This window comes from Engraulis encrasicolus, chromosome 5 (genome assembly GCF_034702125.1).
Source record: "Engraulis encrasicolus isolate BLACKSEA-1 chromosome 5, IST_EnEncr_1.0, whole genome shotgun sequence".
Taxonomy (NCBI): domain Eukaryota; kingdom Metazoa; phylum Chordata; class Actinopteri; order Clupeiformes; family Engraulidae; genus Engraulis; species Engraulis encrasicolus.
The window spans coordinates 27,870,580-27,883,167 of NC_085861.1; the positions used below are offsets into that span (position 1 = coordinate 27,870,580).

The following is a 12,588-nucleotide window of genomic DNA, read 5'->3' on the forward strand; positions in this document are numbered from 1 at the left end:
CTAGATGCCGTACAAGATTTAGACCTGCGACCCTCTGATCCCAAGCGCTGCTACATGACTCCCTGGCCATTAACAAAGCCGCCTCTCTAATGCGTGGCCTTATCAATGCATGTATCAATGGCTGACCGTCCGATCTTATCCCTTCTCTGACGCCCGACAGTCTCTTCCGGTCATTCTCCGTTCGCTCGCCTCCAGTGGCGAGAACTTGGATGGAATGTGAAACGGCATCCTGTTTTTGTCCGGCAGACACGCGTGGCCTCGTACAGTGATCGTCGTGACACTGCCTGACTTCAGGGAGACGCACAGCCTGATTTCTGGCCTTGGGTGGGTTCATCTCTCTTGAACCCTGTGCCTGGTGTGTGTGTGTGTGTCTGTGTGTGTGTCTGTGTCTGTGTGTGTGTGTGTGTGTGTGTGTGTGTGTGTGTGTGTGTGTGTGTGTGTGTGTGTGTGTGTGTGTGTGTGTGTGTGTGTGTGTGTGTGTGTGTGTGTATGTGCGTGCGTGCGTGCGTGTGTGTGTGTGTGTGCGTGTGTGTGTGTGTGCAACACACTATCCTACCAGGACTTTAACCTCTACTTCTTGATGAGATACAACTTCCAAAGGTGTCCAAAGTAGAAGTAGAAGTAAGTTCATTGTGTAAGTACAACCCTAGTGCATGATGCATGATATTACAAACTGTAACTGTTATACCAGTTGATCCATTGTACCTAATTTGGGAGATAGATCAGAGATTTTACATATCTGACCACATTACAAGCAGCAATACCCCAGAGTCTGATTTCCAACATTGCCGTGAGGATGCACATAATGACAGTAAGTCACAATGACACTACACTTTCGTAAGGTTGGCATAAGTGAAAGTTGTTGTAGTCTACATAACTTGGTCAATGTGACGCAACACTTTTGTAAGCATGATATCTTGAAAGGTGTGGGCATACTAGATGGGTATCTTTCTGTGCGTGTGTGTGTGTGTGTGTGTGTGTGTGTGTGTGTGTGTGTGTGTGTGTGTGTGTGTGTGTGTGTGCGTGCGTGCGTGTGTGTGTGTGTGTGTGTGTGTGTGTGTGTGTGTGTGTGTGTGTGTGTGTGTGTGTGTGTGTGTGTGTGCGCGCGCAGGGCTGCTGGCAGCTTTTGCTGGGCCCGGGTCAAGGTGAAGTGGGTTAAACTGTCTTTGAACTCTTCTTGATGACTCTTCTTGTGACCTCTTGATGCTATGCCAACTCCACCCAACTCGGGGGAAACACTAGTGAGTCTGGTTTCCAACATCATAAAAGGGTTGTGCATAACCAACTCACAGTGACACAACAGTTTTGTAAGTGTGACCCACATAGGGTATTTATTTATGCTGTAAAAGTTGTACATAATTCAGTCCAAGTGACGTGACACCTTTGCAAGCATGACATTTTGTTTTCATGGGTGTCTGTTATTCTTGTGAGTGTGTGTGTGTGTGTGTGTATGTGTGTGTGTGCGTGCATGCGTGCGTGCATGCGTGCGTGCGTATGTGTTGTGCAACAACTGTCATATAAACATAAACACTCAGATGTGATTTCTTACGCAGATCCCGAGTTACCACTGAACCATTACCCCTCCTGCCCCACACCTCCCCCACCTCCCCCACCTCCACTTTCGCATTAATCATTTGCCTTGCCTTGGCATTCTCCCGCTGTCAGGCAAGTATGCGTCTCCTGCCACGGACCTCCCTGAGTACCAAGACTTCCCCCTCGAGTCATCTGGGGGTGCATTTCTGGAAAGTGTAGTTGTTAGCAGTTAGCAACTTCGGTAGTTGCCAATGGGAAATTGCATTGCAACCAACAAAGTAGCTGACATAGTTAGCAACTACGCTTTCCAGAAATGCACCCCTGGCTTGGGAGTCTTGCTGCCATATCAGCGTGGCACCAATGAGAGAGTGCAACTTGCGCAATAACCCCTATTTAAGTTTAATTAACGTGCCACACAATTAAGGGCACGACTGATATCATATCTCTTTGTAGCTTCTTTTCAGTTCACGTTGTTCTTCCCGTGGAATGCGTAATGTCTCTCTATAAAAAAAATGAGGTTATAACGTTACAACCACATTACAAACATTCTTTCCCCACACATTACAAGTTAGGGGTTGCAAGTTTTCTATAGTGTTTTTATATTGCTTTATATAACACTGTAAGGCCAGAAGTACAGATGAAGGGCTTTAAAATATGCCTTCCAATCATATTTTGTGGGCTTTTGTTAGAATGACAAGAGAGTTGAAGAGCTGGAAGGAATTTATTGGTAGAGAGAGAGAGATCGGGATTGGAACATGGTCCATGTCACACTTGAGACTTTTTTTCCTGCTAGTTTTTGGCATGTTTTTGGTATGTTTTCAAGTTTTTTCTAGTTTCTAGTTTCAAGCTTTGTCTTTTTTTAATTATTTTTTAAAATAATTTTTGGGGGCTTTTCAAGCCTGTATTGGTTATTATCAGACAGGAGAGTGATGGAAAGGCAGGAAGTGAGCTGGGAGAGAGAGACAGGGAAGGGTGAGCAAAGGACTTACCGGTAGTGAACGCCCCTTGGGAAACTCCATCTCCCATTGTCATTGTGAAACAGCACTCCACAGCACACAAGTACACACTGCACACAACGAAATTGCATTTATGCCTCACCCGTGCAAGGGGGCAGCCCTCAATGGCGCCCCAAGGGAGCAGTGCGGCGGGACGGTACCATGCTCAGGGTATCTCAGTCATGGAGGAGGATGGGGGAGAGCACTGGTTCATTTGTCGGGAGTCGAACCGGCAACATTTGGGCTACAAGTCTGACACCCTAAACGCTTACCCATGACTGCCCTAAATATATAGCATATTTAGGTGTGTGTGTGTGTGTGTGTGTGTGTGTGTGTGTGTGTGTGTGTGTGTGTGTGTGTGTGTGTGTGTGTGTGTGTGTGTGTGTGTGTGTGTATATATATAGTCTTGCTGGCACATCTGTGACCAAGACAGCAAGTCTTTGTGATGTATAAAAGAGACATGGTAGCCAGGGAAATGTCAGCATACCACGAAGAAGGGCGAACCACATCCAACAGGATTAACTGTGGATGCAAGAGGAGGCTGTCTGAAAGGGGTGTTTGGGGTGCTAACCCGGAATGTATAAAAAAAACACAGCTGCCCAAATCAAGGGTGGCAGAATTAAATGTGCACCTCAACTCTCCTGTTTCCATCAGACTTGTCTGTCAGGAGCTCCACAGGGCCAGTGTACATGGCTGGGTTGCTATAGCCAAACCTGCCTAAAACCAGGTGTTTCAGTTTCATCGTCTAACACCTGCATGTCTTACCTATGACTATAGGTGGAGTCTTCGTTTCTGGGTATTGATGCAACCCATCCACCTGACCTGTGCTCACCGCAACAGAGACTATTTAAAATGACATCTCCTACCCACTATCACAGGCCTGATGAAGACCCTGCTGGGTCAAAACGTTGTGTGTCTTGAATGAACCTTCAAAACGGTGCTGAAGTGTGCAAACTTGTAGTCTCTGCCTTTGTCCTGCACCTGGCCTCATTGAGGTTGGATGTGCATACTTCTACTCATCTGAAGATTTCTAGGTCAGACTCGAACCCGGGTCCTCACAGGAAGGTACAGTATATGCTACTGTAGGTATGGGCGTCTTAGCACAGTTAGCCACATCACTGCATATTTTCCCTCAAATTACAAATCCAAGACTCTGCCTTGTGACCAGGATGATAAATGATGATCGAATTAGAGTTTTCTGACCGACCACACACAGCTCGCAGCATGTACCAGCACATTATTGCATTGTGCGAATCTCAGGCACAGACATACCGCATTTGTCATGAATCAACCCAGCCATCACCAATTTAGCATAATATGGCAAGGGCGTGCACCCTTTAACCGACATACGCAGGTCATGTTGATGAGTAAAAGAAAGCCAATAAGTGGCTGCTTGCATACACATTAGGTCTGTTGGGAGTCACAACAGCAAGACGATGATGATGACTCACAGAATTCTGTGAAATGAAAACAAAGGAGCAGCAGCAACTGCTGAGTTTCACCCTGTGCAGAATTCCAAATGACTTCAACCTATATAGAGAGTGATGACAAACGATCAGCACTGGTGGGTTGCCCTTGGATCAGAGTCAAATCACAAGTTGGTTCTTTGTGTGAGTTTGATTGACTTTTGGAACACTCTGTGCATAGGGCAACGTGCAGGTTTATACACCCTCCTCGTAATTGTGCTTCCACAGTATGACATCCACGGCACAAATGTTGGCAAACTTCTTCTCTTTGTGTTTGACTTGATTGACTGCATGGCTTCCCTCAACGCAGCACTGCTCCACTTAGATTGTACTCAATCTCCTCTGACTGCATTTTCTTCTCCCCTAACAGCATAGCTTGGGAATTCCCATGCTCCCTTATGTGCTTGTTCTGTTGAAACCCAGACTGAAGCTTGGAAGTTTGGGATCCCATCCTAACCACTGAACCTGGAGGGAGGGCAAGACATATTATTACACAAACAGAAGCTTGATTGCCAGGCACAATATGCACCCGCAATGGCATTGACATCTAGCCAGGCCGTGCCCTCCTGGTGACACAACAGCTTCAGCGTTGCTACCAGTCAGGTCAAGAGTCAATGCAAGTACTTTCTGAGTTCCCGCAAATACGGGAACTCCTCCCACTTTGTTGGGAAGCAAACAATCATTAGCAAACCAAGGGAGGCCATTTGGGAAATGCCGTTTGGGAAATGTTCATTGTTATGCTCTTGGTCAGACCAAGTCTCGAAGAGATTTGAAAGTTGATGATAATCAGGCTAATTGACATCCACATCAAAAATGTTTATGCATACTGTATCTTCTGTTGACTCTGGATGGTCTCAGGATGTTTTTTTATTGAACGCAAACCTCATATCAGCACTCCACACATTATCTCCCCTTCAAACAGAATGCTGTTTTTTGATCGGCTAATGTGGTGGAAACTGAATTCATATAGCCAGCAGTATTTTATGTACATGTAAATCTCAAAAAGTTTGACATTCAAAGCAGTAATGACTGATAACCCAATTAGTGGAAGCAACTCCACTCAACTCTACACTTTGATAAATTCGTAGCTTCCACCTCACATGGAAATGTGTATGCTTGTCTCTCTAACTACTGTATGTATCTTATGGCTTTTTATTGTTGATGTCTGTGTGCACTTCATGAGTCTTTAGGGAAGTTCTACCATGAAGACTCAAGAGGCAAATGAACGTTATTAACATTTATCGAACAATTATACATGTTAAAACAATGCATTAATCTGTTTGGCATAGGTTCCCGTCTTCTCGTAGGTAGGACGGCATATCCTCCAGTGGAGATAGAGGCGGGCGAAGCCTGCCCCCTATCAGACGGGAACCACTGATGACGGTGGATGGAGGGGTGGAGGTGGCATCAAAGTCGGCTTGACTGGAAGCAGAAAACTGAATGAGTGACAGCTTTTTTAAAAAGACGTGAATGCGATTCATTGGCTGAGAGGGAACGATGTATAAGTGATGTAACAGGGAAATCCCCAATCCCGCGTTGTGATTGGTTGACAATCCTGGGCAATGATGACACAAGTATGATCTGTCAAAAGTGACACTGATTGATTAGTAAGAGTTTGACCACCAGGTACATGGAATGTCCCTGGTAGAATTTACACAGAACAAAGATGGACATGTATCTCTCAACCGAGACAGTATGTGTGTCCATGCACTAGCCTGATAAACCAGTCTAAATGTGAGATTGGATGTGTAATTTAGTCTGGCCCCGATGAATAGTACTTCAGCCAGAAAAGACTCAGACAGAAAGGAATCGAATTTGCTTGTTTAATGAAGAAGATAACAATGAGGGTTGTGGTATATAATAATTTGGCGGAGGCCCAATTGTCAGCCCGGGTCAGCGAGGAAGGATCCAGATGAGCCTGCTGAGGTTTTGCTGCAGGAACTGTAGCCTACTGGACCTTCAACCCCCGGGTGGAGAATGGGCCCAACTGGTGGTGGCGGGGAAGGAGGAGGGTATTTTGACGTCGGCACCTGAAGCAGCGAAAAGGGTGAGTCAGACACGTCTTTTTAAACATGTGAGGCTGGCCTCTGATTGGCTGCAGCGTGATGGATAATAATTGAGTCCTTCCTGGCAGAACTAACGCAAGCTACATTTCAGCCAGAAAAGACTCAGACAGAAAGGAATCGAATTTGCTTGTTTAATGAAGAAGATAACAATGAGGGTTGTGGTATATAATAATTTGGCGGAGGCCCAATCGTCAGCCCGGGTCAGCGAGGAAGGATCCAGATGAGCCTGCTGAGGTTTTGCTGCAGGAACTGTAGCCTACTGGACCTTCAACCCCCAAAAAAGATGTGGGCTAACGCAGGGTTTTAACGAGCTCTTTTATTCAGAGCCCGGAGAGAAAAACTGAAACTTACCCCCAAAGAGACACAATCAAAGGCGAGAGAAGAGGACATAACGGACCCACCGTAGCTGACAACGGGAACCCACCTAAAGGAAAAATAGAGAAACGAAAAAGTGAAAACGAATAACACACACTCTTCAGCGTATGAGCTCCGCTGCACGAAACACATACCACGTTAAGGATGGATGGAGGGAACGTGGGGGCGGGGGAGGGGAGTGCAGAGAGCCGCACGAGAACACCACCACCAGTAGTTGAACAGGCAGACGAGACAATAAGCCGCTTAACCACAACAGGATACGAGAAGTGTCAGATACGGACAGCAGCAGACAGAGTTTAGCGAAGTGCAGGCAATATTAGCACTCTTGTAGAGCGCTGAAACAGAGTGCAGAGTCTTGGGCTCCGTTATAAGGAGCGATAACTCGAATGCACCGCACGGGGGCAGGAAAAGACAAGACACAGGCTGCAGAACAGGAAACGGCTGACAGAGCAGAGGGGCGCCCTTACGAGAGCTGTGCAGAGAAATTCTAGTCGGCGCAGAGTGCGCGTGCCCACCAAGGTAGCAGTGACTGGCCTCACGTGGGCAGTAAAACATTTAGGGAATTTGACGTACAACACAGGGGAAAATAACGAACAAGGCAGACAGGCGCTCTCACGGGGAGCATTGACAGATTAACTCTAATCGGCGCTGCGTGCGCATGCCTACTAAGGTAGCAGTGACTTGCCTCACGTGGGCATAAACATGTAGGGACATTGACATACGACACAGGAGGGAAGTAACGAACAAGGCAGACAGGCGCTCCCATAGGGAGCATTGACAGACTAACTCTAATCGGCGCTGCGTGCGCGTGCACTAAGGTAGCAGTGACTTGCCTCACGTGGGCATAAACATGTAGGGACATTGACATACGACACATGAGGAAAGTAACGAACAAGGCAGACGGGCGCTCTCGCGGGGAGCATTGACAGATTAACTCAATCGGCGCTGCGTGCGCGTGCACAAGGTAGCAGTGACTTGCCTCACGTGGGCATAAACATGTAGGGACATTGACATACGACACAGGAGGAAAGTAACGAACAAGGCAGACAGGCGCTCCCATGGGGAGCATTGACAGACTAACTCTAATCGGCGCTGCATGCGCGTGCACTAAGGTAGCAGTGACTTGCCTCACGTGGGCATAAACATGTAGGGACATTGACATACGACACAGGACGAACAAGGCAGACAGGCGCTCTCACGGGGAGCATTGACAGATAAACTCTAATCGGCGCTGCGTGCGCGTGCACTAAAGTAGCAGTGACTTGCCTCACATGGGCATAAACATGTAGGGACATTGACATACGACACAGGAGGAAAGTAACGAACAAGGCAGACAGGCGCTCTCATGGGGAGCATAGACAGACTAACTCTAATCGGCGCTGCGTGCGCGTGCACTAAGGTAGCAGTGACTTGCCTCACGTGGGCATAAACATGTAGGGACATTGACAACCATGTAAACAGAAAGAAAATAAGGCAGGGACATGCTCTCACAGAGAACGGTGCGTGATAAGCGCTAAGTGGCGCAGCGAGCGCGTGTGAACGGTTACCGTGCCGGGAGCCAAAACCAACCTCTACGTGACGGGGGGGTTACCTTATCGACTGCTAGAGAGCGTGATTTCAGCTTCGAGGACCGATCTGGGGTTAGGCCTGATGTAGGACTCGAAAGCCGACGAGGACCATCTCCCCAGGCGCTTGATGGAGGAGTCGGCCATACCCCTCTCCGCGGCGGTAGTGGCAGCTCCGATGCGGAATGAGTGGCTCGTGTAGCCACGTCTGGGCAGACCACATTTTTTAACCACCGAACCCAAGTGAACTCTGAACCAATCGCTGGTCATAGGCGAGCGTTCTCTAATCGAGAATAGGGGTGACTGAGGGAGAGAGCGAGATCGCAGAGATAGATAGCGCAGCATGGAAGAGTGGGGACAGAAGGTCGTGCCGAGCCGTGAAATATTAATTGTAACACCGGAACCGAGTGTGTCAGTTTTTGAGTGTTTGAGGAAGATAGAAAACGAGTGGGGCGTGAAAAGTAGGTCAGAATAGCATAAACCTTGTGAGGGGTCGAACACTAGAGATGGAGACGTGAATTCACCAGGGCGCAGAAAACCATAAAAAGCCAAGAGAAAGACGGCTTCAAGAAGGGCGTCAGTATAGGGAGAAAACATCCCCCCGCGGAGCGTAATTATGAGTCTATGAAGGACATCGAGGGTGATGGGTAGTCTAGTGTCGGGTGCGTTGGGTACGGATTTGGCCATGCCCTTTAAGAGGAGGCGAATGGAGGTGTGCGAAAATAGGCTAGGGTGGTCTGGGTCGTGGCAGCGAGCGTAGAACTGAATGCCCGACAGCATCCTGCGAATGGATGATATGTTAAGATTACGAGACTCGAAATGAAAAACCAAAAACGCGCAAACTGTAGAAATCAACATGGGGAATAGTGGCACATTCAGAGAGAAACAGAATAGAGAGAACAGGGACCAGCTTGATCTGTAAGCCCTGAGAGTAGATGGCGCCAAGCCTTTTGACATGTAGTGACCAATCGAGTTACGCATTGAGGGGGGCAACGCGTTCAATCCAGTATCAGATCCTGGAGCGGAGGGCATGGCATCGGGTCCCGGCGCGCGGCTGGGCATAGACGTCTGAAGTCCTGGAAACGGAAACGGGAGAGAGCATCAGCGACAACATTGTGGGAGCCAGGTATATGCTCAGCAGTGATAATAAAATTCAACAAAACAGACTGCCAGGTTAAGCGCCGGACGAGGGACATGATCGAGGTGCAGGATGAGCGGCCCTTATTTATGATGTTAACCACGGCTTCGTTATCGCAGTGCAGGACTATGCGCTTACGTGACCAATCTTTGCCCCAGAGCATGCTAGCCACCACGATCGGGTAAATCTCAAACAACGCGATAGAGGCGCTCCCAGAGGCAGGGGTTCGGAACTCCACCGGCCAAGTATCAGCGAACCACTGCCCTTGGAAGTAACCCCCAAAGCCAACAGACGGGGCCGCATCGGTGAAAAGCGCCAGGGAGTCGGATGATTCGTGTACATCGTTATAGAAAAAGGAGACGCCGTTCCACGAGCGCAACAGTTGACACCAGAAACCGAGATCAGATCTGGCACCTTCATCGAGGGGGATCGTGTCGCTCAGGTTAGGGACGGAGTGAGCTAGCGTCAGCAAGCGAGATATAAACGAGCGCCCCTGGGGGATTATCCTCATAGCGAAATTTAGATGCCCGAGGAGGGAGAGCATTTCGCGCTTGGAGACGGCCGGGGCGGAGAGAAATGACGCTATGACTGTACGAATGCGATCCAATTTATCAAGAGGCAGGGATGCCTGCATCTTCTCGGTGTCCAGGACTATGCCCAGAAATTCGATAGTAGTCGATGGACCTATGGTTTTCTCCTCGGACAGAGGCACGCCTAACTCAGTGAAAACGCATTTTAGGGTGTCCAGGACGCCGGTGCGGAGGGAGGGAAAGTCGACGAGCAAGAAATCATCTAAAAGGTGCAACAAAAAAGGCACTTTATAGACGTTAAGCAGCACCCAGCACAGAGCCTCAGAGAGACAATTAAATATGTGGGGGCTGCTTCTGCACCCGAATGTCAGCCGGACGGCGAAATAGAATTTAGACTGCCACTGGATGCCGAACAGCGGCCAGTCCGCGGGGTGAATGGGCATGGTTTTAAAAGCATCGGTGATGTCAGCTTTGGCCAACCACGCGCCGTGACCCGCGGTTTTGATCATGTGGATAGCGTTATCGATCGAGGCATAGTATAGGGAAAAAGGGGCAAGGGGGATGGCCTCGTTAACGCTAGCCACTAGATCCGAATGGGGAGACGACATATCGAAAATAAGGCGCTTTTTCCCTGAATAACGCCGGGTGGCTACCCCGATTGCATTAACCCTATAGACAGAAAAGGGAGGAGACTTGAAGGGCCCGATGACATAGCCTTTATTCAATTCCTTCTGCAGGAGGGTTGAAACGGCGTCTGGGTCAGACACAGCAGATTGCAGATTCCTCGCAATGAAGGAAGAGGATGGAGGAGAGACTACCCCAACCCGGAACCCCTGAGATAGCCCGGTGATCAGATAGTCTACAAAGGACGTGTCGTGGTGGTTGAACAGATAGCTGGCCAGGAGGGGGACATTAATGGGAGTGGAAGGGTGACCATTCAGAATTGCTTGAAACGTGGCTGGCCCCTGCCCCGGCCCTTGGCCATCGGGCGGAATCGACGAGGGCAGACACTCTGCGGGTGGGGGTCGTGGCAGAAACTGCAAATATGTAGAAATCTACAATTAGAATAACCGCACACAGACATGTTGAAGTTATTACAAATTTGAACTCCTTGTTGGGAGGCCATGGGGCGGCCACGGTTATCGACCTGATTGGGATAGCTGGGGGGAATGAGAGCGGCGCCCGTGGCGGCAGCCCCGGGCACAGTCCGTGGGCAGAACCCGGCTGAGTGGCCGTATGCGCTGCAGATTGAGCAGGTGAGGGCGCGCTGGCCGCCGAAGTGCCGCACTAGCAGTTCGGTATCTTGGATGGCCCAATCCAGGCGCGCGTTGTAGAGGGAGACGAAGGAGGCTGATTTTGCGGAGAAAGCCTTGTGGTACTGGTAGAAAAGCGTTCCTCCGTAGCGCAGGTTAAAATCAGCCATCATGGCGAAGTACAGATCCATCTCCTCTCTTCGGCACGGATATTCCTGGCACAGCACATCTCTATTAATACTTAACGTCACGGCAAACTCTCCGAAAGTCAGGCTGCGCTGCAGACAGGGGTCGGATGCTTTTCAGGAGGACGGAAACATCCCCGCACTCCACCATCTGGCGATCAGCAGCCGGTGTATGAAACAGCAGCGCAGCTAAGTTGACATTCCTGCCTTGAATGATGTCAGTGCGCAGCTTAGCTGAGATGGTACACCTGAGAGGCGGGAGGTAGCGCCTACCCCAGTTAGCCGCGGGCGTTGCTGTTGCGAGAGAGAAGCGATGGGCGGTGGGAGCAGGCGTGGTGACGGCGCCAGTGGGCTGGGAGGAGAGCGGAGCCGCTTGTGGGAGCGCGGCGGCACCGAGCGTGGTGACGGTGGAATCACTTCCGGGTGGCGGCGGGAGCAGAGTGCGCAGGGCGGCCTCTCCAGGCAAAGACGCGGCCGAGAGACTTCCGGGTACGGGCCGGGAACTTTCGCAGGCGTCCACTCTTGCGCCAAGAGCTTTTACTGTCTCGGTGAGGGTGGAGATGGCATTGAAGAGTTGCATCTGACCGTCGGGTGCGGCTATGGAGGTGGTTGCTGTGTGCGGAACGGACGACGATGGGGGGAGAGAGGTCTTCTTCGCGCGTTTGGCTGGAGCAGGTGTTGACTTGCGCTTCCTTTTGCCGGTTGGGGCAGCCGTCTGGACAGCGGCCGCGGCATCGATAGCCAAGGGGCGAGTGGCTTCGGCGGAGCCATGGGCATCTACCGGGAGGGAGAAAGCAAGCTGTAGCAAGTCGTCCTTCGAGGCGCCGTCCGCAACGGGGACATTGCGCGCTTCCAGGAGTGCCCGGAGTTCAGCGGCGGACCAGGAAGCGAGACTCGGGGCCTTAGCCTGGATCCGAGAACTTCGGCGCACAGGGGTGTAGTCTTCCTCATCGTCGTCGGTCTCATCTACTACGAAGTCGTCGTTAGGCTCCGACATGACAGCGAAAAAGCAGGTTTGGGCAACGTGTCGAGAGTGCAGACGGTATTTTGACGTCGGCACCTGAAGCAGCGAAAAGGGTGAGTCAGACACGTCTTTTTAAACATGTGAGGCTGGCCTCTGATTGGCTGCAGCGTGATGGATAATAATTGAGTCCTTCCTGGCAGAACTAACGCAAGCTACATATCCGAAGATTGTTGATGAGAACAACCCATTGTCTTTCAAACCGTGCCTGTGTCTACAGGCCGGCGCTCTGACCAATCAGCGCTATCTCTCTCGTTGATGTGCTTTCCCAACGTTGCGAGCTTCGTCGTCACTCAAAACCATGCCCGCTTTGATTCCAAAAAAATCTCTGCGTTGTGATTGGTTTGCCAGATTCTTGGCAAGCCTGGCAGACCACTCCAACAATACGGGGCTAGACCACTCGCAGCCAAAAAAAATTTGCCATCCAGCGGGTGGCGCTGGTTTACTAGGCTATCCATGCA

The 12,588-nt window shown here is 50.0% G+C and overlaps 1 protein-coding gene across 1 annotated transcript; it reads right to left on the reverse strand.

The window, feature by feature from the left end:
- Positions 1 to 8,634: 8,634 nt before the first annotated feature.
- On the reverse strand, positions 8,635 to 11,091 carry LOC134449746 (uncharacterized). Its single transcript, XM_063199856.1, has 2 exons — positions 10,816 to 11,091; positions 8,635 to 10,705 (listed from the first exon to the last, which is right to left on the reverse strand). The coding sequence occupies exons 1-2, from the start codon at positions 11,089 to 11,091 to the stop codon at positions 8,999 to 9,001; spliced, it is 1,983 nt and encodes a 660-aa protein (XP_063055926.1). The 3' UTR covers positions 8,635 to 8,998.
- Positions 11,092 to 12,588: the final 1,497 nt, after the last annotated feature.